At 51.2% G+C, this 24,647-nt stretch overlaps 2 protein-coding genes across 28 annotated transcripts in view; both read right to left on the reverse strand.

Moving 5' to 3' along the window:
* Positions 1–3,196, reverse strand: part of GABBR2 (gamma-aminobutyric acid type B receptor subunit 2) — a 352,196-nt gene extending 349,000 nt beyond the window's left edge. Inside the window, exon 1 of the mRNA XM_045042557.1 lies at positions 2,861–3,196. Coding sequence (XP_044898492.1) covers positions 2,861–3,181 — 321 coding nt within the window. The 5' untranslated portion in view covers positions 3,182–3,196. The remainder of the gene's footprint in view (positions 1–2,860) is intronic.
* Positions 3,197–8,623: 5,427 nt separating this feature from the next.
* Positions 8,624–24,647, reverse strand: part of ANKS6 (ankyrin repeat and sterile alpha motif domain containing 6) — a 67,871-nt gene continuing 51,847 nt past the window's right edge. For 2 of the 27 annotated variants that reach the window (XR_006589138.1, XR_006589117.1), the window contains exons 15-20: positions 23,727–24,293; positions 23,055–23,207; positions 21,911–22,002; positions 19,082–19,181; positions 16,103–16,639; positions 8,624–10,053 (exon numbers count right to left, since the gene is read on the reverse strand). Coding sequence is in view for 1 of the 27 variants with exons in the window: in XM_045043597.1 (XP_044899532.1) it covers positions 24,292–24,293 (2 nt within the window). In the remaining 26 variants the exon portion in view is untranslated. Of the gene's footprint in view, positions 10,054–14,228; positions 15,282–16,102; positions 16,640–19,081; positions 19,182–21,910; positions 22,003–23,054; positions 23,253–23,726; positions 24,294–24,647 lie in introns of those variants that run through there. The other 25 variants (XR_006589141.1, XR_006589140.1, XR_006589139.1 and 22 more) reach the window with 25 other exon arrangements.

The following is a 24,647-nucleotide window of genomic DNA, read 5'->3' on the forward strand; positions in this document are numbered from 1 at the left end:
CCCATTACTTGGTAAATCTCCATCTCTTTGAAGGCTGTGTGGACAAAGGTCCATCCTGGCTGCCCACAGTCTCTGGCCATTGACGACAGCTGATGTCAGCAAAGCCAGCCAAAATCCATTCACCACATCCATCTTGTGTCCAAGTCTACAGACAAGTGACACAGCCAGGAAGTGATTAGGGAGTATACACAATCCGCAAAGATGGCCCATCCGAAGAAAACAGGCCCAAGACACTGTAACGCAGGCCCAAACACCCTTCAGATCACTGTGGATTTTGCTGCAATTACCCACGCTGATAATCCCTTTTACTTCAGCTCAGCAAGAAAGTACCTGCACTCTGAAGACGGGCCACTTGAAAAAAATTAAGTATTATATCACCTGGGCATTCTGGCAAACATGGCCCCTCAGGGCAGGAGATGACATACGTGTTTGCTTGTAAGCCAGAATTCTTTTTCTTTCTGGTGATCACTTCACTGACCCTACATGAGACTTCCAAAGTGAGAAAAACAAAACGAACGGTCTTGATATTTAGTTGTGGCCATTTGATCACACCTAAAGCAGCAACGTCTTATTATGGATCCAGGCCAGGGGAAAACGAAGGAACGGAGGCAAGAAACATTTCCTTGGTGCCTACAGCATGCCAGACAGAGCCCTGGCTGCCGGGCCTGCCAGCTCAAGGCATTTTCCACACGGGCCTGATATCCCCCTCCCCTTAAGCATCACATCACCACCCTACAGAGTGCGCGTAACAACCCCACTTTCCCAGATGTGAGAATCTAGGCTTAGACAGATTACATACCCCACTCAAGGTCACCCAGCGGGGAGACAACTGGTGTCTGACTGGAACCCAGCTCTGACCCACCCCAAAGCCCTTGCTCTGAGATTACCCCGTGCCCCCTTCCCGTGGCCTCCTGCATCTTCCCACCAACTAAGAAGCCTCATTCTCTCGACTTTGGGCCCTCTCGTTCACAAAGTCATCAAGACGCACTTGAAAAATAAATGTAAAAGCTTCAACCCGCACCCTGAAACCAAGCACCCATCCCTTTGCTGCCACAAACAAGCTAATGTGAAATCTCTTTCAGGGAAGCTTTCTGAAGGGAAGAAATTGATGATGAAAACATTATGCAGCTGACAATATTTAGTAATGATGCAAGTGGGGCTGCCCTATCTACAAATGTCTCTGTCTCCAAAGAGCCGGCTCTCTCCTGTCCCTTCTGAAAGAATATATTTGGAAGCAACAGAAACAGTGGGGAGAGGACATGCCTCGATACAATTGCATGGCCGTGTCCATTTATGTGTGCCAGACAGGTACCCCAGAGAACTTGAAATGTTAGGGCAAAGATGAGGGCGATGGGAATGTCATTCAGAAATAATTCCACACCGGGTTAGTTCTGCTCAGCCACCCAGCTTGCATCCTCCCGGGGCAGAGGGAGCCTCTCCGCTTGCAGCAGCCTGTGCGCACCGCCACCAACTGCCACCCGTTCCTTCACCTTTTATTTACAGCGCAGAGCAGGCTGGTTCATCAGTGAAGGTGGGGGGAGGCGGGGAATAAGATGCAATCCAGATTTCTGCTCTTTCTCAGGGGACCAAAAAAAAAGGGGGGGGGGGTCAGACAGGAAAGCAGCGGAGCCTAGACTGCATGGTCAGCGCGGCAGCGTGAACCTCCTCTCTAAAGGTTCTGCACCTGGGCTGGAGCAGAAGCTCCCGGGGAGCTCCGGGAAGCCAGGGTCAAGCTCAGCTCCCGGCCAGGCTTTCTCGGCGCGGTGTTGAAGGCGCCAACAGAGCGCACTGCACAGGAAATCACTGCCCCCTTCAGGCCGCGTCTCAAGGCGGCAGGAGCGTAGGGGCTCCCTCAGTCCGGAAAAACTCGCAAACCCGACCTCGCGAGGCGGACGATCGCTCCTCCAGGCCCCCTCGGCGCACGCCGGCAGCCTTGCAGACGGTGAAGGTCCGCGCTGGGCTTCAGCCAGAACCCGAGCTGCGGGCGTGAGGAGGGGGCTTGGGATGCGAAGCTCTGGGCTCTGCGGCTCCCCTCGGAGGAGGCCGGGAGGGCCAGCCCGCTGCCGCGCTCCAAGTCCGTGCTTCAAGTCTGCGCCGGGAGAAACTGCGCCTGCAGTCGCAGAGCCAACAGCAGCGGCGCCGCCGGACACCCCCGCTCGTCCGCAGCGAGACCTGCTCAGGGCACTCTCTGAGCAACTAAACCGAGGGGGAGTCTCCCCATTAAGCCGCTCCGGCTGCAGGCAGCGCCGGGCACATTCAGGCAGCAGCCTTCCAGAACCAGCGGCCCCACACCTGCCCGCGCGGTGCGGGCTCCGAGCCGCCAGCGCGCACCACGCGCCCAGCCCTCCTGCGCGCTCTGGCCCTTCGGGTCCCGGGGCCCTCCAGACCTCAAAGCGCGGCCGGGCTCTCCTGGGGGCCCGCGAGCAGGACTCGGCCTCTCTGGCCCCGGGTGGCCCAGTTTGCGGTCAATGCGCCTCTTCCTCCCACCCGGCAGTCCACATCCCCACCAACGGGACCTGGACAGGCAACCCCTGCAGGCCTTTTAGAGGGTCCAGTCCCCACGTTCGACACTCCTTCTCTGGTCAAAGGAAACCCCAGTCTTCTATCCACCTCCCCCACACCAACACACACATAGACAAAATCCCAGAGGAGAGAGAGGCTCAGCAAATCTTGGTACCAGCTGTGCCAGCCAAGCCCAGAAGGACTCCGGGGTGAGCACTGAGCACCAGCCCGCGGTGCCCTCGGCAGGCACGGGTGGCTCAATCGGGGCTCTGCCCAAGGGCCAAAGCTTCCCTCGGTTCCGCACTCCCTCACCCACCGCCCCCTACATCCCCGACGGCGCGGGCTGCCGGACACTCACCTCGGTGTCGTAGAGCCGCAGGTCGAGGAAGTAGGGGCGCAGGAGCGACTCGTTGCGGATCTGCTCTATGGCCAGTTCCACGGCGGGAAGCACGCCGCGCCCGATGCTGCCCTTGGCCACCTCCTTGGTGAGCGGCATGAGGCCCATGATGGAGAGCGGCGGGCTGCTGGGCGGCGGCCGGGGGGCACCCCGCGCCCAGCCCCAGGCCCCGGGCGCCAGCGGCAGCAGCAGCGGCAGCAGCAGGAGCAGCAGCAGGCGCGCGGGCGGCGGCGGCGGCGGCGGCGGCGGCCCGGGCTGCCCGGAGCTCCGCGGGGAAGCCATGCCGCGCCGCGGGCTGCGGGCGCCGGCTCACTCGGCCCGCATGGCCTGGCCCGGCCCGCCGCCCCGCGCCAAGCTCTCCCCGCGGCGCCCGCGCAATGGCGCCGGTCCCGGCCCCGGCCCCGGCTCCGGCTTGGGCTCCGGCTCCTGCTCGGCTCAGAACGGCCGCGGCGGCGGCGGCAGCGGCGGCGCCCGTGACGGATCAATCACGCCGGGAAGGGGTGGGAGCGAGCGGAGTGCGGGAGGCGGGGAGCGAGAGAGCAAACGCGGAGAGGGGGGCCGGCGTCTTCGCGCGCGCCTCTCTCCGGCGCGGCCACCGCGAACCAGGCCGCCTCCGCCCGCCCCCGTGCGCGCTCTGAGCCGCTCTCCCGCCGGGAGCCGCTCCGCGGCAGCCCCTGGAGCCTGGCCGGGGGAGGGCGGGAGGCAGGAAACGCGGGAGGCGAAGGCGAAGCTGCTCCGCGGCGGCTCGGGCCGCCTCCGGGGACGGGGACGGGCCGTGCGCGCCGGGGGAGGGGGAGGCGCTGGCGCAGGGGCGGCCGCGGGGAGGGCCGCCTTTCCTGCACACGCACACACGCGCCCCCGGCCCTCCGCCGCGCGGGCGGCCGATGTCCGCGCACCGCGGGGGACCCGGGCGCCCCGGGCACGGGGGTTGGGGGAACGTGGACTGCGTGCTGGTACGCGCAGTAGCCGCCGCCGCTCCGCCGAGCGCTTCCTGCACGGTGGTTTGGGACTGCTGCTTGGAGGTCTGACTGGGAAGGTCTGGGCTGACTGCGCGCCACGGAGGCGTCCTAGAGGCACCTGAAGCCTTATGCTCTTCTGTTCCGCGCGGGTGTCTGGGGAGGCCCTAACCGAGCCCGAAGGGGCGGCCAAAGATGCCACCGGCGCTCGAACATCCCTTGGTGCTAAGGTATCCGGCGCTTATGGCCTTGACTGAGAGTCCCCCACTTTCCCCACCAGACTGAGAAGCCGTCCCCTGCCAACCTCAGAAGAGACTAGGGTCCACACCTTGCGGGTGCTACCGCCCCCTCCAGGCATTTGACCTCCCCGCGTCCCCACTCCCAAAGGGCTCCGCCCAGCAACATCCCTCCGGTGGGATCACCGCCCAGAGCAGATCCGTGCTCCCCTCGACTTGGCCCTCTCGGCTGGGTTGCCCTGGCTAACCTTACGCAAAGAAGTCCTGTGATCTGACCTAGCCCCTCCATGCTTGAAGAATAGGAATCGTAGGTCATTAAAATATAAAATCCCAAGGGGTGATTAATGAGGGGAGACAGTAGGACATCAAATGAGAAAACATCCTTGTGCTTGAACCCGCCATTGTGGACCATATCGACGACCTTGTAACAAGGTTGGCAGTTTAACCTTCACTGAACATTTCCTACATGCCTTATAATGTAATCCTCACAACAGCTCAATGAACTAAGTACTGTATTTATCATCCTCACTTTACAGGTGAATACACCGAGGCTCAGAGAGGTTCCAGCTTGTCCAAGTACACAGAGCTACCAAGGTAGGACCGGACCCCAGAGCAGGAGCTCTGTGCATAGTGCAGTGGGAGCCAGGATAGGGAACAACTTCCCCTATGGGAGGGGCGCTGCCCTGACTTTTGATTGTTCTGAACCTCCGTTCTCTTAGGTATGTGGTGAAGGAGTTGGACCAGATGATGTCCACAGCCTTGCTCTTCTGGAGTGAGGTAGGGACAGCCCTGAATCACAGGCTAGATTATCAGGAAGTATGAGGACAGAGAGGAGAGGCTGAGCCCAACTCCTCGAGAGTACCCTGGACAGCTCTGGGGAACCCAGGCCAAGTTCTCTCTGTCCCAACTCCTCTTTCTAGACTTCTGCAGACACCGCTCCTGAGCTGCACATAGCTGGAGGGTTTGCGTGGGCAGAGTTCACCAGAGCATCTCCACGAACAAAACCAAAAACGGTCCAGATGACAGGTAATCTCGCTTAGCTGGTGTCTCACTTGACATGACAGATATCCTCCTGGTCATAGGTTCCAGGCATCTGCCCTTCCTCAACTTCTCAGTTCAGGTCTCTGAAGGAGCATTTTCCTGTTTTCCCTTAGTCATTTGTGTTTTCCTTGTAAGCCATGCCAATATGGATTATCCACTGACACCTACATCTGGGAATAAATTGAAAGCTGGGATAACTTTGCTTGACATTTACTAAGTGGTTGAAGGCCCTGCCCGGCAACCTGCCTTTCAGCCCCCTCTGTCCCCACTTATGGGGTGACCTGGCCCCAAGACATGTGGCTGGGACCAGCCCTGACCTGAAGATCACCAGCTTCAACACTCTCCGTCGGCCTGGCTCCAGGCCAGGTTCTGATCTCATGCTTACTTTTAATGCCTGGGCATCCCTCTGGTTCCCAGATCCTACCCTGGCCTGTGTTTCAGTTTGGATAACTGGATTCCTGGCATGCTTCCTAGGTCTGAGTTTCTGCCTCGGTCACCAGCCTTGAGTCAATATCCCCCTACAGCTGGAGTCCAGCCTCTTGCTTTATAATAATCATTCATTCCTTCAACAAATGGTTTACAGCATCTACTATGTGCTGGGCAGTGTCCTAGGAGCTGAGGAGGCAAGAATAAACAAGCCAAACTAAAATCCCCGCTCTCATAAAATTTACATTCTAGTGGAGAGAGAGAGAGAAATAATAAACAGAAATAGTAAGGAGACATCTTAGCATGTCAGCTTGTGAAAAGTGCTTTGGAGAACAAATAAAGCAGGAAAGAGGGTTGAAACTGACAGAGTGGGGCTACAATTTGAAATAGGGGGTCACAGAAGGACATACTGAGGTGACTCTTCAGCAAAGACCTCAAAGAGGTAAGTAAGCAAGACATGCAAAGAGTGTTCCAGGTGGAGGAACAGCAAGGCCAGAGGCTCTGAGACAGGAGTGTGCCTGGCATGTTCAAGGAACAGTCAGGAAGCTGGTGTGTCTGGAGTAGAGTGAGCAAAGGGAAAAGTGGCAGTACCCAAGGTCAAAGACAGGCCGGGATCAGGTAGGACCGATTGCACCTGATGAACTGGGGAACCACTGAGGGTATTGAGTGGAACAGTGACACGATCCGATGTATTTGAACAGGATCAATCTGGCTGCAGAGTGAAGAATCATTGACAAACGAGGGAAGGTGAAAAAGGTGGAAGCAGAGAGATCAGCTAGGAGGCTGATAATAAGCCACATATAGTGGCAGGAACCAGGGCGCAAACAGAAGCCGTTAGGTTAATGTTCTTCTCATTATAGTCTTAAAATTTTTTAATGTTTATTCACTTTTTTTTTAACGTTATTTATTTTTGAGACAGAGAGAGACAGAGCATGAACAGGGGAGGAGCAGAGAGAGAGGGAGACACAGAATCTGAAACAGGCTCCAGGCTCCGAGCTGTCAGCACAGAGCCCGATGCGGGGCTGGAACTCACGGACCGTGAGATCATGACCTGAGCCGAAGTCGGACACTTAACCCACCGAGCCACCCAGGTGCCCCTGTTTATTCACTTTTGAGAGACAGAGAGAGACAGGGCACGAGCAGGGGAGGGGCAGAGAGAGAGGGAGACACAGAATTGGAAGCAGTTTCCAGGCTCCGAGCTGTCGGCAGAGCCTGATGCGGGGCTCAAACCCACAAACAGTGAGATCATGACCTGAGCCAAAGTCGGACGCTCAACCGACTGAGCCACCCAGGTGCCCTTGTTCTTCTCATTATTAATGGAATAATATGCATCAGCAGATGCCAAGTCCTAGGACTGTGGGAAACACTGATTTACAGGCTCATCTACCTTACAAGGGACTCAGTAAAGACTTAAGAAAGCGTCAGCCCAGGTCTGTATGGCTTAAATTCTCGTCTTAGCAATACTTTCTCCCACGCCCTCTCCCTACACACAAGAACCAGAAGCCAGTCTCCAAACCCTGGCTTAGAGGCTGGGGCTGCTTTGAAAGATGATGCCCATTCTCTTTCAGAGGATGTTGGGGGCTCCAGGGTCCATCTGGCTGTCTTTGAGCAGGATCCCGACCCTGGGAGGATAACCAGGCTTCCCCCTGCTGTCTGTCCTTTTTCCAGGCAGGGCTGGACACCCCTTGCCAGGCCGGTGCCAGCGGCAGGGATCTGCCATGTGGCAGCTGTCTCCTCCCAGGGACTGGCTCCAGTTTCCAACACCCTGTTCCCAATCGATCCCATCATCCATGTCTGCCTCTGCTCTTGCTCCAACAGCAGGGAGTTCTTCTTGTACTTTTTTTCTTCAAACAAAACCAAAAACCCCCCAAAACCATAAGCCATCTTACAAACCTCTCTCATGTATTTCTTCTCTTTCCCCCACCTATTTCCTATTCGTGTTTACACTGAAGTGCTTCTGTCAACCAAGTAGCTCAGCTGGTTTTTTGTTTAAATACATTGTTTGTTTTCCGTTCTTTTTTTTTTTTAATGGATAAGTTATGAATGATGGCTCCAAAAAAGATTAGCTGAATGAATCTAAGTCGCTTTTCTCTTCTCACAAGGCATGTTTTTTAAACCGTAAAATTGGGTTTCAGGCATCAAATGTGGTCTGGTGACACAGTTCGAGTAATAATAATAGCTGCCATTTATTAAACACCTACCTACTCTGTGCCAGACACCTTGGTATGCATCATCTTAATCTTCACAACTGTCTGAAAAATAGGTGTTAGGATCCCAGTTTCACAAACTACAAGACTGAAGTCCAGATGGATTAAATACCATGCTTAATGATACTTGGCAGAGACAGTGACAGAGCCCAAACCCGGTCTGTCTGACCCCAAACTCCTGCACATTTCTCTACTCCACATGCCTCTCCTTGAAGATGCCCTTCTATGACTGAGAAGTTAATAGTCTTAAAGAACTAAAGAACGCCCCTGAGGCTCAACACCAGAAAAATGTAAAATGACTTGGCCAGGGTCCCTCACCAAAACAGAGATGAAGCTGGCCCTCCTCCTGAGGTGTCAGGGGAGAGCATCTGGCCTGGGGAGAGTCTATGACCAAACCCTTCCGGAGTTGAGGCCGAACCTGGGGTCGACCAGAAGAGCCCGGAGCCACTCCGTCCACCCGTGTTCTTTGTCATTTGACAACAGAGGAAGGACGGACATATCGGCTTGTTCCATATCGGCTGGACCATCCCCGAGCAGACATAGGCAGGCAGTTTAGTCATAACTGAGCATCTTCAAAAGGACACAGACTGGCGAGGGGGCCAAAAGCCCCCCTCATTTACAGGTTTCACAAACAATAAGATCCTTTACAAAGGGGGTTATCAGTGAACAAGAGGTACAGTTTAGGAACAGAACCTTGGCCAGACGGGAAAGTTTCTGGTCTAACCACTCATCAAACTTTAGGAAGCAGGTAGTCCTAGGCTCAAAGTCTGGCTTACCAGTCATTAGTGGTGCAACTTTGGGGGAGTCGCTCACTCTCTTGACCTTCAGTTTCCTTGTCTGTGAAGTGAGAATAAACAATTCCTCTTTCACAGCAAGTTTATTGTGAAGATTAAATAATTACAACAGCGAATGTACTTCGAGTACTCACGTGTGCCAGGCGCTGTTCTGAGCACTTTTCATATCATTAACTCCCTTAGTAAGATAATGCATACGTGCATGTAAGGTACTTAACACAGTACTTAGCTCTTGTTAGGCATGCAACTAATAACAATTATAGTAATAATACCAGCAGATCAGTGGCAAGATCAGTGCTTCCTGAGGCTCCCATGCCGTTATTCGGTCGATGGCAGTTGTGTGCTCCACCAAAGTCAGCCTTGCTGTGGCATTCACTCTGGATCCCAGTCTGCTGCTGGAGTCTCTCCCTCATCCATGGTGTCCTTCACCAAAGACAGCTCACAAGTAATGCCGCGTACCACCCCCAACCAAGTCACCTCTTCCTCAGAGGGATGTCCCCAGGTTCCTCAACTTTCCCTGGCCACTAGTCTGCTCATGGTTTTCTTCGAGTGATGTCCAGAACTGACCACAAGCCCTCCATATGGACCAAGAAGCACACAGAATAACAGGAGCATCCCTCTGTGTTCAGGCCTCTGGGCTGCTGTCCTTGCAGTCTGGGGTCACCCGCATTTTGCCGGCAGCCACATCACACTGTGGTCCTCTAAGAGCCCCAGGTTTGCTCTCTGTGGACTTTTTGTTGTGCTGTTTCAGATGAACAGCAAGCCAGATCTCCCTGAGCCTGCTGACCAGCAGTTTAACGCAGGGGCCTGTGAACAGGGCCAAAACATTTCACTCGTGATTATGTCCCCATGTTCCAGACTGTTAAGGGCATCCAGATTAGTAGCCACGATTACGGGTGAGTGTGGCTGGGCTGGTTGGTGGTGAACCCACATCCACGCCTAGGGACCATCCATCCCTCTCTTCTCTGTGTGATCACACAGCATTTGTAAAACCAGGACTTCTAGAAAGCCACTGAGGGTCAACACCCAAATTCCATGTTGCTGACCTCACCCTTTTAGCCTCTCAGGACTCCCAGACTCGGTTGTGTCCCCCGCTCTCTGCACTTCCTTTCACTCATCCCCCAAAGGATGCTTAGTTGCTCTGCCTGGATCCCATCCACAGTTTCCCGCCCTGCCCTCACAGGCACTCCATGGGCTCACTGAATGCACCTAGGTGCCCCCTGAGATTCTCCTCATCTCTCCTTTCCCTTGTAATTATGCTCGCCCCACTATTTCTGTTTGCTGGTCATTCTCCACCAATACGTCTGGTGTGCCTCTGTCATAGGCCCAGAGGTGAGAAAGTTCTTCATTCCTTTCTTCATCTGCTCATACCCGCTCCAAGTGCACTGCGGGAAGCCTCTTGAGTGGACTGCGACTCATTCTGGCATTGGGTGGCTGCGTGTTCCTGCAGGCTCCTCCGTTCTAGACCCCTGCTTCCAGTTTCTGTGTCCCGAACTGGGGGGTGGGGAGAGGGGGGTTAATTGTATCGAACCACAACATACAGGCAGAAAGTGCACAAACCTTAATTCACAGGTCAGTCAGGTTTCATAAAGTGAACACGCCCATATAAACAGCACCAAGAACCAGAACATGACCAGCACCCAGAAGCCCCCGTTGGGTCCCTGCCAGTCACTATCCTCCCTCGGGGTAACCGGCATCCTGACTGCTAACCCTGTAGATTGGTCTGGGCCTTTTCTCGGTCTTGGTACAAAATGGAATCACCGCCTGTGTCCTCTTTTGTGTCTGGCTTCTCTCACTCAACGTTGCGTTTGTGAGATTTATCCATATTGTTGTGTGTGATTGTGGGTCTTTTATTCTCATGGCCTTGTGGCCTTAGCCCTTCACAATCTGACTTGATCATGTGGATCCGTGTGGGGCCCCTTGGTTTTGTCTCCACCTGGCCCCAGCTGGGCCGGTTGCAAGTCTCACCTGTATCCCCACCTCTGGTCTCACCCTTCAACCTACCCTGCATTTACCCTGCCAGACAAACCTCTCTGAAACTTGGCTCCAATCATGTCCTCACAGCTCAAAACATTCTATGGCTCCCTGTCATCTATGGGGCACTAACTCCCAAGACTGGGGTTATAGGCTACTGACAATCTGGCTTCAGTGGTCCCAGCTTCGCACCCGCTCTATCTCCCTATGCCTTCTAACTACTCAGGACGTATTAGCAGGTCCATAATCATGCCTGCCCTTTTCTGCCTCCGTAACTTTTGCTTGTGCTATTCCTTCAACCTGAATGTTCTTCCCACTCTTCCTCCCATTGGTGAAATCCTTCACGACTGAGATCAGATGTCACGTCCCTGTGATGCCTCCTCTAGTCACCCAGCAGAAGTAATTGCTACCTTCTCCCAGCTCCTATGGTGAGGCTTGGCTCATGCTGAGAGGTATCACTTATCACTTCTTTAAAAGTTAATTACCACATTTCACCCATTCTGAGACCCACATTTGTATTCGTCTCTAGCATCAGGATGCACCTTGCCATTGATGGCATCTTATAATTGGCAGTATTTTTTCCTTTCTCAGTGATACATAAGATAATGGTGTCTTAGATTCAATGAAATACAGTTTTTCATTTTTTATCTCAGCACATTCTAGAAAGTCTCTGACACCACACTGTGTCGTATAGTTAGCCTACCTCTCTGCGTCCTCTTCCACATGTGAGACCATAGGCACACACAAGCACACAATCTGGGTTTGTTGAATGAATAGGTGTGCATTTTTCATTATTACCTGAACGCCTTCTACATGTGTTTCTACAATGGGGAGAGGGGGTGCCGTGGGGAAGTCCCCTCCATGTGGCTCTTCATGAGGTTCGTCACAAAAGGCAGAGGATTACCCTTTCCTTCCAGGGTACAGAGGGCCAGGTGACAGTGGGGGAGTCTCACTTCCCTGGGGCTGGCACAGCTTGGAGGGGGAAGGCTACATATGATTAATTTAATGCCAAATCCTTAATCAGCAAAGCAAGCTTCAATTATGACATCCTTCCTATCGGGTAAATATGATTTGCTTTTCAAGGATCTTATTTATGGCCTGGTTTTCAGGAGCGCGCTGAGACAGGAAGCTGTACATCCTATCCTGCCAATCTTGCTCCAAGCTTTAAATAACAACAGTGAGCCTTTTCATTTGCCTTTTCCTAACAAAATCAGTTATTCCCTCTGCCCTCTCCCCCAATCCAGCTCTATAGTATATTAAATAGCAAAGGACACAGGTAGGCCGGCATCTGACTTTAGTGATATTTCGGTTACTCTTTGCCCTTTCCTTAACATTCCAGCTGTCCAAATTCCATAGCTGATTTTAGTAAACTCCAGCATGTTCTATCATTTTCCACGTGCTTCTAAAATTTGGAAATACAGTGTACGCCATCAGATGCTTTGGGATGATCGACTCGCTGTGATTAATGGTACCGTATCTTCCTGGTATTACACCATCTTGCACAAGGAAGTATAAGATCTTCTGACTCCAGATGGACCTGTGCCTATGTTTGAAAGACTGGTTTGGGGGGTGCCTGGGTGGCTCAGTCAGTTAAGCATCTGACTTGGGCCCAGGTCATTATCTCACAGTTCATGAGTTCAAGCCCCACATTGCGCTCTCTGCCATCAGCAAAGAGCCTGCTTTGGATCCTGTCCCCCTCTCTCTCTGCCCCTCCCTCACTCACACTCTCTCTCTCAAAAATAAATAAACACTTAAAATAAATAAATAAAAGACTGGTTTGGAAGGAACTCTGCGCCTAGGTTCATCAGGGATCCTGAACAGGCTAACAGCTTTATAGGATTTACTCCAGTTTTAGATCAGCTTGATGAAGAATTCACTATATGTATCAGGTGTTGCTTTCTGTTGGATGGTTTTCTTGGGTATTTCAAGGGCATGGAGATTGCCAGGCCGATGAGCATGATAAAGTTCAATTGCATGGCCATCTGGACTTCCTTTGGGGAGTTTTTTTGATTGATATCTTTATTTTGTCAGGATCTTGGAAAGCACTTAATTCTTTTATACGATGTTCATTATCTTTTAGCAAATTAGATGCCTCTGGGAATTTTCTAAATTCCATCTTCTCCTTTAAAAGATGGATACAATCAGTTGCAATGTGAAAGAAACAAAAAGTTTCTTGCTGTCAAGAGCAGTGACCTCTGGCTAACAGGACCGAGAGAGAGAAGTAATGGAAGGGGAAAAAGAGATTTATTTTTCACCTTCTATCCTTCTGTACTGTTTGATTTTTGTTTACTATGAGCATATATTTCTTTTATTAAAGAAAAAAAACGCTTCCTGTACCACTTTGCTCTCTGTTTTATTATTGCTTTTGGTTCTATTTTTCTCCCTCTTATATTTTCATTTTGAGACATTTAGCTAGAGGATGACTCAGTTCATTAAAAAAAAATCCCAACAACAAAACAACAAAAAGATTGAAGAAAAACCCCACTACATTTGGTTTCTACTGTTTACTATCACTTTTCCTCTTCAATTTTCTTTTTACTTATGCTTTGATTTTTTTCAATATTAGGGTTAATCTTATATTAGAAACAAAGTAAAACCCTTCAGTCTCTAAAACATAAACTTATCTAGGGAGAGTTAGGGACCCTGTGGAGAATCTGGGGATCCCCTTGGCAGAGGAAAGCACAGACACACAGCTTCAGAGATTGTACCCCCAGAATATCTCTTCAATACAATCTAGGGCACAATGTCCTTTCTATATATTATCTCATTACTTGGTCTCATTAATAATTCTGTAAGGCATTCTTATGCCCATTTTACAGAAGATAAAATGGAGTCTTAGGCTGAATGTCAAGCGAGCACAGGAGAAGTGACAAACTTTGGGGCTATAATTCTGGATTTAAGAGGCCAACCTGTCTTTTCTAGCACACCATAGTTTAAGGTTAAGTGAACTGTTGATTTTCTAGCTTCTCCTATTGTTTCTGTTCCCTTTGTTAAAAGTGGATACCTGATGCCTCATTGCTTGTTTCTTTTAGCAAGATCCCCCGTGGCTTGCATGTTCTTCTATCTTATGCTGGTATGAGTCTCCAAGGGAGTCAGTTTGATTTATTGTCACCTTGGAGGTCCTCAAGAAACACCCCAGAAGGGTCATAGGACCTGAAGTTCAATGTTTCTCACTTCAGCACCCCTGTCGCGTAATGACACAGACCCTAAGAGCAAGGAAGGGAGGTGGGGTGCAGGGAGGAGAAACAGAGGGAACCCAAGAAGGAGACATGGGGATTGCATTTTGTTCCCAGTGTGCTGGCACTTGGGAAGCTCCTTGGCCTCAGCTTCCTTCTTTTAAAATAGCGTGAATGATGATCATGGGTAATTTTAACAACTCCAAGAGCGTGCTGGGCTTTTACCAGGGGCTGCGCTCTGAGTTTGGCACTTTATAACTAGAAAAGGGCAGTGCTGGGATTCTAAGCCGGGTCTGAAAGCCTCCAGGGCCCTCTACCCTATGCTCTACTACCCCCACTATGATACCCCAACAGGTCCATTCTCTTGAAATGGCTGGCAGGAAGATCAAAGGGACGGGAAAGGAGAAATGCCACGCCCTTCCAAATATCTTTTCTCTCTTTTTGTGAAAATTATTTCTTGCCAAAGTCTACATTTTTAATGTTCACGAAAATGATATTATGATCAATAAAAAATTAATGTTCTGTGTCTATTCTTAGGCATTTATTTGTCTCCCAATCCACAATGATAACATGAACTGACTTTGGAAGAAATATCGCTCATTTGGGAGGCATTTCCTCCCTACCTCATGTAACCAGAGTGTTACTAGGGCTTGCTGCTGTTACAGTATCTCTGTATACATGTGTTTGGGGGATTTAGCCAAGACAGAGCAGGACCAGTGTCCCTCATTGTGGAGATCTGATCAGCTTCCGTACTGGCCGCTTCCGGTCCCGACAGGCCAACCATCCCAGCTCTGTACCGCTGTGCACACGATACCCTCCGCCTGGACAGCTTTTCCCTCTAACTCTGAACCACATCCAGTTTTCAGAGCCCACATGAAATTCCACCTCCTCCATGAAGTCTTCCCTGGTCACTCCTCCAAGGAGACAAGCCCTCTGCCTTCGGAGCGCTCAGCCCGTCTCCCACCGAGCACGTCCAACCTCCTCACACCATCACTGCCAGTGCTCAAGACCCCTCGGCCACCAGGCTGCAGCTGTCTTTCTCTGCCTCCTCTTCAGCCCCACCCAGGGCCTGGCAGGTAGTAGGTCCTCGGAGGGCGTCTGTTGAATTGCACTGATGATGCCCAAGACTCATTTTCACTTTTTCCTGCTCGGCTCTCAGAATCCTCCTGGTCAGATTCATTGTCACTCCTTCTGGCCCTCCGTGTACCCTGTTCTCATTTTGTCCCCTCACTATTCACTTGACACTGCATGTTTTGGTAATCCATTGCTGCCATCACAAACCACTCCAAGATTCTGTGGCTTAAAATAGCAACCGTTTTGCTTATGACTATTATCTGAGCTGGGCTCAGCTGGGCAGTTCTGCTGGTCTTGCTGGTTGGTCACTCATGTGGCTGCATTCAGTTGGCAGGTTGGCCGTAGGCTGGGCTCAGCTGGGGACGCTGGCACATTTGGGATTCTCTGTCTTTCCAGTTAGTCTTGGAGACTCTCCCTTTCCACATGGCCTCTGCACACAGTCTCTCCATGAGGCTTCCCCAGGAGGGTAGCCAGTTTTTTAGGTGTCAGCTCAGGACTCTGAGAGGAAAAAGCAGAAACCCCAGGCTCTCTTATGGTTTAGGCCCAGAACAGGGACAATGTCACCTCCATCACATTTCATGGGGCAGCAAGTCCAGACCTAGCCCAGACTCAAGGGGAGAGGACTTCAAACCATCATAGACACCGAGAGACATAGTTCACTGGGGCCACCTACCCGTCGGTGTTCCCTGCCACCACTGCACACATCAGGGCTGTTTGACGTGTTTGACTCTGTGCCTGTCCTGTTCCCATGAGTGCAGCCCTGGAGGGCAGGGGCTGTGTCCCCAGGGCCTGCACAGTGCCTGACACAGAGTGAAGAACTTAGTAGAACTTCCCCAAACGGGGTCAGGAAACCTGGGCTCTGGATGAGTTGCCACAGCAAGACCGTGGGTATCCCTGACCCTCTCCGGACCTCAGTTTCTCCATCTATACCAAGAGAGGTTAAACAGATCTTTAAGATCTTTTGAGTGTAGCTGACATTCCGTAATTCCAGTGGGCACGGTACTGGCCATGGGCCACATGTCACGTCTGGCTGTTCCCCGGACAGGCCGTTTTTAGGCCTCCGATCTTCACACGTTATGCTTTCTGCCTGGACAATCATATTCTTTTCCTGCTCATCTTTTCAAGGCATAATGTACATTTTTCACCTCATTTGCAGAAGTTGAGTTAACGACTTCCTCGGCTCAAGACACATTCATCATTCATTCATTCCATGCAATGCCCTTCTGCTTTGTTTTCTGCTTCATCCTTGGTCCCCATTCCTCCCCCACCCCCCAACATGGTCACCCCTTCAATGTGCTTACACGTCACATGTTACCTACCCTTGTACAATATCCGTCCCTCTGGCAATGGGTGGCCACGCCCCCTCCACCTCTCCGTTTTCACAAACACTGTAGACAGACATTCTCTGACATCTCTCCTTGTGCACCTGCAGGGGAGTGGCTCTAAAGTGCATACCTAGGATTTGGGACTGAGCAGATCCTGGGATGTGAATCAGTCTAACCAGGCAACAGAAGAATCAGCTTGAGTGTTTAAAACACAGGGACTTGCATGCAAGGAATTGGTCACTTGGAGAATGGAAAGGCTGAGAAGCTACATGGGGACAGTGAAGCAGCCAGAAATTAGCAAGAGTGGAGAAGTGCTACAGGAGGACCAGAGAGGGGAGGGGTTATCTGGTAAATCTGGAGTCATAACTCACCAGTCCTGGTCCCTTGGAAGGAGGCACAGCTGCTGCTTGGAGATGCCACCTGCGGCAGAGGCGAGGACGAGAGATACCCTGGCTTCTTCCTTCTGTCCTCCAACTTCCTGTCAGTGCCTCTTAGTGGGAGCCAGCTGACAAGGAACCTGGAAAACACCGCCTGCAGGGACCAGAGCCACTCAATACAGAGCAACGCAGCAGCAGAGGACAAGGAACACGTATCTCAGGGCACACAGCCTGGGGCCGGCTCCGCAGTGGGCACATACCCAATGTCACGAAAACCTGCCAGACTGCTCTCCAGATGGCTGTGCCGCTTCACACAGCCCACATCCTTAACAACACTTAGCATTATCCAACTTTCTCATTTTTTAAATTGATGGGTAAGAAATTGAATCTTGCTGTTGTAGTTTGGGTTTTTCTCAATGACCGGTGAGGTTGAGCATCTCTGCATATATTTATACGAGTTTCTGCTTCTGTGAAATGGCTTCTTCCTGGTTTGCAAATAGTTCCTGTATAAATCTAGCTCTTAGCCCCTTGTGAGCCCCTTGTCAGATTTAGGCATTGAAAACATCTCTTCCCTCTGTATTAGCTTTGTGACCTTCATTTAAAAAGAAATCTTTAACCTGGGTGGCTCAGTCAGTGAAGCATCTAACTCTTGGCTTCGGCTCACATCATAATCTCACAGTTTGTGAGTTCGAGCCCCACGTTCGGCTCTGTGCTGACAGTGTGGAGTCTGCTTGGGATTCTCTCTCTCTCCCTCTCTCTCTGTCTGCCCTTCTCCCATTCGTTCTATCTCTCTCTTAAAAATAAATAAATGAACTTAAAAGAAATTTTTAAAGAAATCTTTAGGGGCGCATGGGTGGCTCAGTTGGTTAAGCGTCCAGCTTCAGCTCAGGTCATGATCTTTCAGTGTGTGAGTTTGAGCCCCACGTTGGGCTCTGTGCTGACAGGTCAGAGCTTGGAGCCTGCTTCAGATTCTGTGTCTCCCTCTCTCTCTCTGCACCCCACCCCCCACTCCGGTTGTGCTCTGTCCTCCCACCCCTCTCAAAAATAAACATTAGAAAAAATTTTAATGAAAAGAAATCTTCAGTTCTGATGTAGTTAAACCTACAATTTGCCAGTGCTATCACCGTGGGTGGGTCAGGTCCCCTGGCTGTGCTGTGCTGTAATTCTCTAAGTGTGCAACTGCAGAGAGAGGGCAAGAAGCTTGGTCTTTTCTCCAGGTTCCCTCCATGGCCCAGTTTTGAGCTATTGTCCCACGGAGATGTTCTCTGCTCTGTTCCCAGGCTGCGTATTCATCGCTAAAGAAACCTTTGTTTTCCGGGTGTCAGCTTCCCAGAGAACATACTAGACATTGTCTTCACAAACAACACCACAGTTGCAAATAGCAAGGCAGAATATGAAGGAAAGACACATGCAACAAAATTGGTTTCCAAACCAGGCCCCTGTCAGGAAACTGTAAGGAAAGGAAGTAAACAGAAAATTGAAAGTTGGCATTTCTCAGTTCTCACTTTTCTCAGGTGCCGTGTCTCGAGGAAATATATGCATCTCAAGTTCATTTCCATTCCCCTCATTTCATCAAAGTATTCAGAAAGCTGTACATGGTTGCGAGGAGACAGAAGGAGCTTTGGATACATGTTGGACAGACCCCACTCCAGCATGTGGCCACTCTGAGGTTTCCCGTAAGTCACCCCACTGCTTTGAGCTCAGTTTCCCCCAACGTGGAAAATGACATTTACCATGGATACCTGTCCAAAGAAGCTTTAGAGAGTGGAAATGAAGTGTTTGCATTTTTTATAGATCTTTCTTTAGTAATAGAGATTTTTTTTTAAGTTTATTTATTTTGAGAGAGAGAGTGCACAGGAGGGACAAAGAGACAGGAGAGAGAGAGAGAGAGAGAGAGAGAGAGAGAGAGAGAGAGAGAGAGAGAGAGAATATCCCAAGCAGGCTCTGCGCTGCCAGTACAGAGCTCGATGTGGGACTCGAACTCACGAATGAATCAGGAGATCATGACCTGAGCCGAAATCAAGAGTCAGATGCTTAACCGACTGAGCCATCCAGGTGCCCCTGCAATTATAGATTTTTAAAGCACCTACTGTGTGCTAGGCACTAAGGTTTCTTTTTTTCATTTAATTTTCCCAGCCATCACAGGAAGAGAAATTTAGTACCCCCATCTTACAGATGGCAAGGCTGAGAGTCAGGGGTGCAGAGAGGTTAAGTCAGTTCCCAGGCTTAAACAACTAGGATCGCTATGCCCTTGCCCTTAGCTGGACTGGAAACTGTCGGAGGAGGTCACCGAGGGGACGTGACCACTGGTTGACCTGGGAGCTGGACCCCAACACGAGAGGCTCCCCGTCCCTCCCCTGTCCTTGCACTGCGGGTTCCTCTTGCCTTCCCTGCTCCCAGGGGCTGCCCCAAGGACATGGCCTTGGGATAGCAAGGTGGTGTTAAGACCATCTGGATGTATACATGACTTAACCCAGTTAAGGCCTCTGAATAAACTTTTAAGAGGTGGTGGGTGGGTGTGGAGATCTACTCGTCTTGCGGCGTCCAAGACAAGCCACTTACGTAAGTTCTCTTGCTTATCAAACCTGCCACCTACCCATCTGGAGGGGCCTGCCTCTTCCTCTTCCTTCCTTCAACTCCCTGCCCTCCACATACAGGGCCCATTTCAGATCACACCCGGGAAGCTGCCAAAGAGCCTGCAAAACAACAGAAACATGGAGCTGTCTGGGATGGGGGCTTTGGCTCTTCCATCAGACATTTCTCAAGTTCTTTCAGGCCAAAAAGTTAACTCCTGGGAAATATGAAAGAGCCACAGTCCCCCTCTTCCTGCCCTGGGAACCCAAATGCAGATGGTGCAGCCCAGAGCTTCCCTCCCCTCCCCCGGCTCAGGCACTCTTGTAGCCCTGGCAGCCCCAGGGATCCCCTGCTGAGACTTGGGGGCTCCCTTGAGATGGCAGTGAGGTGGTTCCTATGGCTCCAAGCAAGCAGGAAAAGGGTGGGAAGACTTCGCCTACCCCAAGGGACAGAAGGTGAGTGACAGCCCCTAGGAGTACAGCTTCTCATTAATACAGCGGGACCCAGAAAAACCAAGGCCATCCCCGGGAGTGAGGTTTTTCCCTCAGGCCTGTGGGGCCAGAAGATGTCCCAGGTCCCCAGCCCCTGCTCCACTGCCGGGAGATGATGCTACCTGTGACCTGGTGGGCCGACACAGGACAGAGGGGCTTGAGGGAAGAACCTGGGGGTCTGAGGGTGAGGCAGGGTGACTTGGGGCAAACACAGCCATAGGCATGCTCTGTGTCATTGCTACCTCTGGGTGTCACCTGCCAGCTTAGGCTAAGGGTCCTGGGGCTATGACTGGGGACAGTGGTCTCAGATGCCCCTCGCTCCTTGAGGCTGGATAGCGACTATTTCCAGCCAAGCCCCATTCATGGGAAATTCCCAGGACCCAGCCAGCAAGGAGCTGAAGGGCCAATGCTGATGCTTCTCAACTTGGGTCCATGCCAGCTGTTGAACAAAGTATCAGGCTGGCTCTAGGAGCAGTGGGTCTTCTTTCCTTTCTTAAAAAGTGATTAGCAAGTCACAGAATGTCAGAGCTGGAAGGGACCTCAGAGGTGGTCACGTGGGATCTGCCTCACGGTGCACCCGGGAAAACAGGCTCAGAGAAAGCCAGTCTACACAGCAGCAGCCACCCTGGGTACGTTTCCAGCAGAGAATGATTCTCAGCTCAAATGATTCCTGGCGCAAGTCCCCCCTCCCCGCCATGAAAAAACCTTCGTCCCCAGACCTCTGCTGAATTTGGAGCCGCCAACGAAAGCTGGGTAGTCCTCTAGATTTTGAAAACTCAAAGGCATCACCCTCTTGTTTTTAAAATTTCACCCTGATTCACTTGGGCTCATGTGGTCTACAAAAATCTTGTTGTTCCCAACAAAGAAACAATGGCTTCCTGAGTCGAATCCCTGGGAGGTGCAGGACTCAAGAAACGCTCTGCTTCTCATCTTGCAGAGCCCATGGGGAACCAGAGAAATCCCCAGTCTCATGTTTCCCAGGGAGCAACATGACAATGCTGGAGCAAATACCAAAGGAAGCAGCGATTGGCGAAGAGGAAAAATGCTGACTTTATCATTGAGACACTTAGATGCAAGTTTCAGTTTTGTCACTGATTTCCTGTGTGACCTTGGGCAGGCACCATCCCATTCTGGGCCTGTTTTCTCTCTCATAATTTGGAGGGGAGGTGAGATCCTCTCTAAGCACCCTTCCAGGGTCAGCTCTGCCTGGGGTTCCAGCCCCCCCCCCCCCACTGCTGTCATCTCCAGCCTTCCCTCCGTGCTTGCAAAGCCTAGGAGGGGTGGGAAAGCATCTCCCAGCATCTTTTCTTTCCGTTTAAGTTCAGATTTACTAAGTGACTTTTCCACATTTTTTCTTTTTTTTGGAAGTGACAGCTAATGCATAAGGAGTTCCTTAGGTGCTTTGTCTGGATCTGACCAGGGAAATCAGCAGAAAGACAATATCTAGATTGCTCCGGGCTGACATTACTGCTACAGGATGATGTTAATTCTGCTGTTTACAGAAATAAGTCCAGTGTGAGTCGAGGCTTTTTGGTGTTTAAAACCAGATGGTATTTCCTGCCTTGATCAGCCTTGGAGCTTTGGTTCCCATGACAACCCCTAAGTTCCACCTACTGCAACTTCCCCGTTCTCCAAGCTGCTTCCTCTTCCACCATTGTGCCAGGGTCCCTGGAGAATAAAGCCAGTAAGCGGCATGTGCATAGCACTTTACAGTTTACAACACACTCCAGTACTTATGGTCTCGTTTACTCCTCGCCAGGGCCTTGCCAGACAGCATTTGCTTTTCTCTCCATTTTACAGACAGGAAAACCAAGGCCTCAGAGATGAGCTCATCTGTCTTCTCAGCCCACAGACGTGTCAGCAGGACTCAAACCCAGGCTTTATGGCTTTGAAACTCATGTGGGGTCTGCTTCGCCAGAATGGATATGAATGCCCTGACCTACAGACTTTCTACTTGCTTAGGGTTTCTAAGGGGTGAATCCTATACCTATATTGGGTCGAGATCAAGTTGTGGCATCTCTAGGCAAGTTAACTTCTCTGTGCCTCATTTTCCTCATCTGTGAAATGGGGTAGTAATAATGATACTTCCGGATGGCTGAGGGGATTCAATTAGTATGTGTGTAAAAGCACAATCAGGGGTGCCTGGGTGGCCCAGTCGGTTGAGCGTCTGACTTCAGCTTAGGTCATGATCTCACGGTTTGTGAGTTCGAGCCCCACGTTGGGCTCTGTGCTGACAGCTCAGAGCCTGGAGCCTGCTTTGGATTCTGTGTCTTCCTCTCTCTCTGTCCCTCCCCCCACTCATGGTCTCTCAGAAATAAACATTAAAAATTTTTTTTTAAAAAAGCACAATCAGCGCTTACTGGATTCAGTAGGTGTGAGAAGCCTGGGTTCTACTCTAAACATCATGTGTCCTTGGGCGGATCATTTTGCTTGTTGGAGCCAGTTTCCTTCTCTGTGTAAAAGATGACAGCATCTCAGCGTTCATGCAGATGTTGTGCATGAAATTAATGCATGGAAGGGTACTTGGAGAGCACCCTCTCTCACACTACAGCATGTGCACACATCCCCTGGGGGGCCTTGTGAAGATCAGGTTTGGGCTCAGTAATGTGGGGCACACCTGAATTTCTCACCAGCATCCAAAGGATGTCAAGCCTACTGGTCCAAGGACCAGACTTTGAGTAGCAAGGCTGTAGCTTCCAAGAAAACACCATGCAAGTGTTACTACCAGTCAACCATACAGACAGCCATGGCCATAGGCCTCCAGTTATAAGCCCAAAAACTCAGGAAGTTTGGAGAGTTCACTGGGAGCATCAGCAGGAGCCCATCTGGAGAGTTTTCCAAGGTGGGAGATTTCCATCAGGAGAAGGACTCCCCAGGGCCCCCAGGCCCAGGGCTCTGTATCCTGGAACCCCCCCCCCCCCCCAGAGCTCTGGTGAAAGCTATACCCAATCTTAGGGCTCTCAATAGAGGATGTAAAACTGTAAATGTGTCACATCTTGCACATCAGAATATACTCATTGATAATGACTTATGCAGTTCTTTAAAAAGAAAAATAAACTTAAATTAAAAAAGGCAAGGTGACCTAGGAATGCTAAGTGATCCATGTACAAGCACATGGTAGAACGTGGATCAAAGTAGAGCTATTACACAGGTCTAAAGAACACAGTCTGCACCTTGTGCTTTTGTGTCCAATTCTTTGTTCTGTATTCTTCCTTATGTAATTGCAGATTGTAAACTCAATTATGTGCACTAAGTTCACTGCGTGGCAATAAACAAATGTTTTCCATTCATGCCTGCAATTCATTTGGTTGGGTGCATCCCAGGCCCTTGTTGCAGGTCCCTAAGCCAGCTCCTCTGACAACTAACCGCTCAGGGTACGTTCATGTGGCAGGAGCACAATATTCCCCGCACTGTGGCTGCTGCAAGGCTCCCTGCACCCTGACCCCCAAGGAACAGAGAGAAAGATGAACACTTACAAGTGGCTGCTGCCCCTTGAGCACTCACCCTGTGCCAGGCACTGTGCTGAGCACTTGACTTGGAACAGCTCAGTTAATCCTCACAGTGCCCTGAGAGCCAGGATTTTTATCACCCCTTGTGGATCATAAACTCCGCGAAGGCGGCGACTTTGCTTTGCCCCCCTCAGTGCATCCCCGGTGCCTGTGAAGGTGTTCCATCAGTGTCTGCCGAGGAAGCGTGTCAGCTCTCATTTCAACAAGGAGGAAACAGAGCTTTGCTTACCTAAGACTCCCACCACCCACACTACCCCCCCCATCCCCCACCCCAGCCTGTGGCCCCAGCTGCCCTGGGGGGGGGGGCATTCTCTCAGAGGATTCTGACTCAGGTTCTTAATCACTGTCCCTTGTGAGAAGTTACTAAAATCAGTTTGCCCTGAGGTCACCTCACAGATGAGGCCAACCTACAGAAGCGGCAGTGACAGTGCTGACATCCTTCTTCGTGGCTGAGGTTCCCCTCCACGCACACAAGGCCTCCCCCATTTATAAAGTCCCTGCTCGCAGTCTGGGAGCAGACTCTGAGTGGAGATTAGCCTGTGGCGTGTGGTTTAGGGGCTGTCTTGGGAGGACCCCTGGTGGCAGGGCAGGGGCATGTGGGACTGGGCAGAGGGAGGTTGCGGTGCAGGGCTGGTGGGTGTTGCAGTGGGATTAAGTGGGAGCTCACGGGCCTGGGTCCCTCGGAGGCATCAACTCAACAGCTGAAGAAGTCCTTCATCCAGTGGGTGTCCATGCCAACGCAGAAGGGCTTCTGAAAACACCCATCTGCGACTCAAAGGGAGTGTTTCTGATTGTGAGGAAAGTAGAGACAATTATTCAACTGAAAGAGCTGTGAGCAAGTGAAGCAGAGAAGCTCTGAGACCCTTGGGGAAAAGAAATGAGAGCCGGAGAAGGGGCAAGCAGCCTGGAGCACATGAGGTGACCTGGCGCCTGGAGAAGGTCCCCGCCTTCCAAAGGGGCTTGCTTCCCTAGAGCCAGGACGAGGGACAGGGGTGGCCCGCCTCATTCATGAGGGTTTTCTGTAATAGGCTCTGGAGACGCTGGCCAGAGACCCTCCACCCATCTCTACCCTCTGATGAAGGGGACAGAAAACTGGGTGTACCTGTGCACATGGGAGTGTCGAAGACCCCAGGGTGGTCACGGACCTTTCACACTGATGACAAGGTGGAGATGAGCAGACTGACAGGAGAGGGATGGAAAACCAGCCAGGTGATGAGCTCCCCTCTTCTTTCTCCTTTTTTTTATTAAAAATTATGATAAAATAGATACAAAACTTAACCACTCTAACCATTTTAAAGTACCCAGTTTAGTGGCATTAAATACATCCACAATTTACAACCATATCATTTAGTTCCAGAACTTTTTCATCACCCCCAAAGGAAAGCCCCTACCCATTAAGCAGTTACTCCACATTTCCTCGGCCCCCCCAAACTCCGGTCATCTCTACGTATTTGCCTATTCTGGACACTTCATACTAATGGAATCACAGAATATGTAGTCTCTTGTGTCTGGCTTCTTTCACCTGGCGTAATGTTTTCAAGGTTTGTCTGTGTCACAGCAGGTGTATTTCATTCCTCTTTATGGCTGA

The sequence above is a fragment of the Felis catus genome, chromosome D4 (assembly GCF_018350175.1).
Source record: "Felis catus isolate Fca126 chromosome D4, F.catus_Fca126_mat1.0, whole genome shotgun sequence".
In the NCBI taxonomy this organism is placed as follows: Eukaryota; Metazoa; Chordata; class Mammalia; order Carnivora; family Felidae; genus Felis; species Felis catus.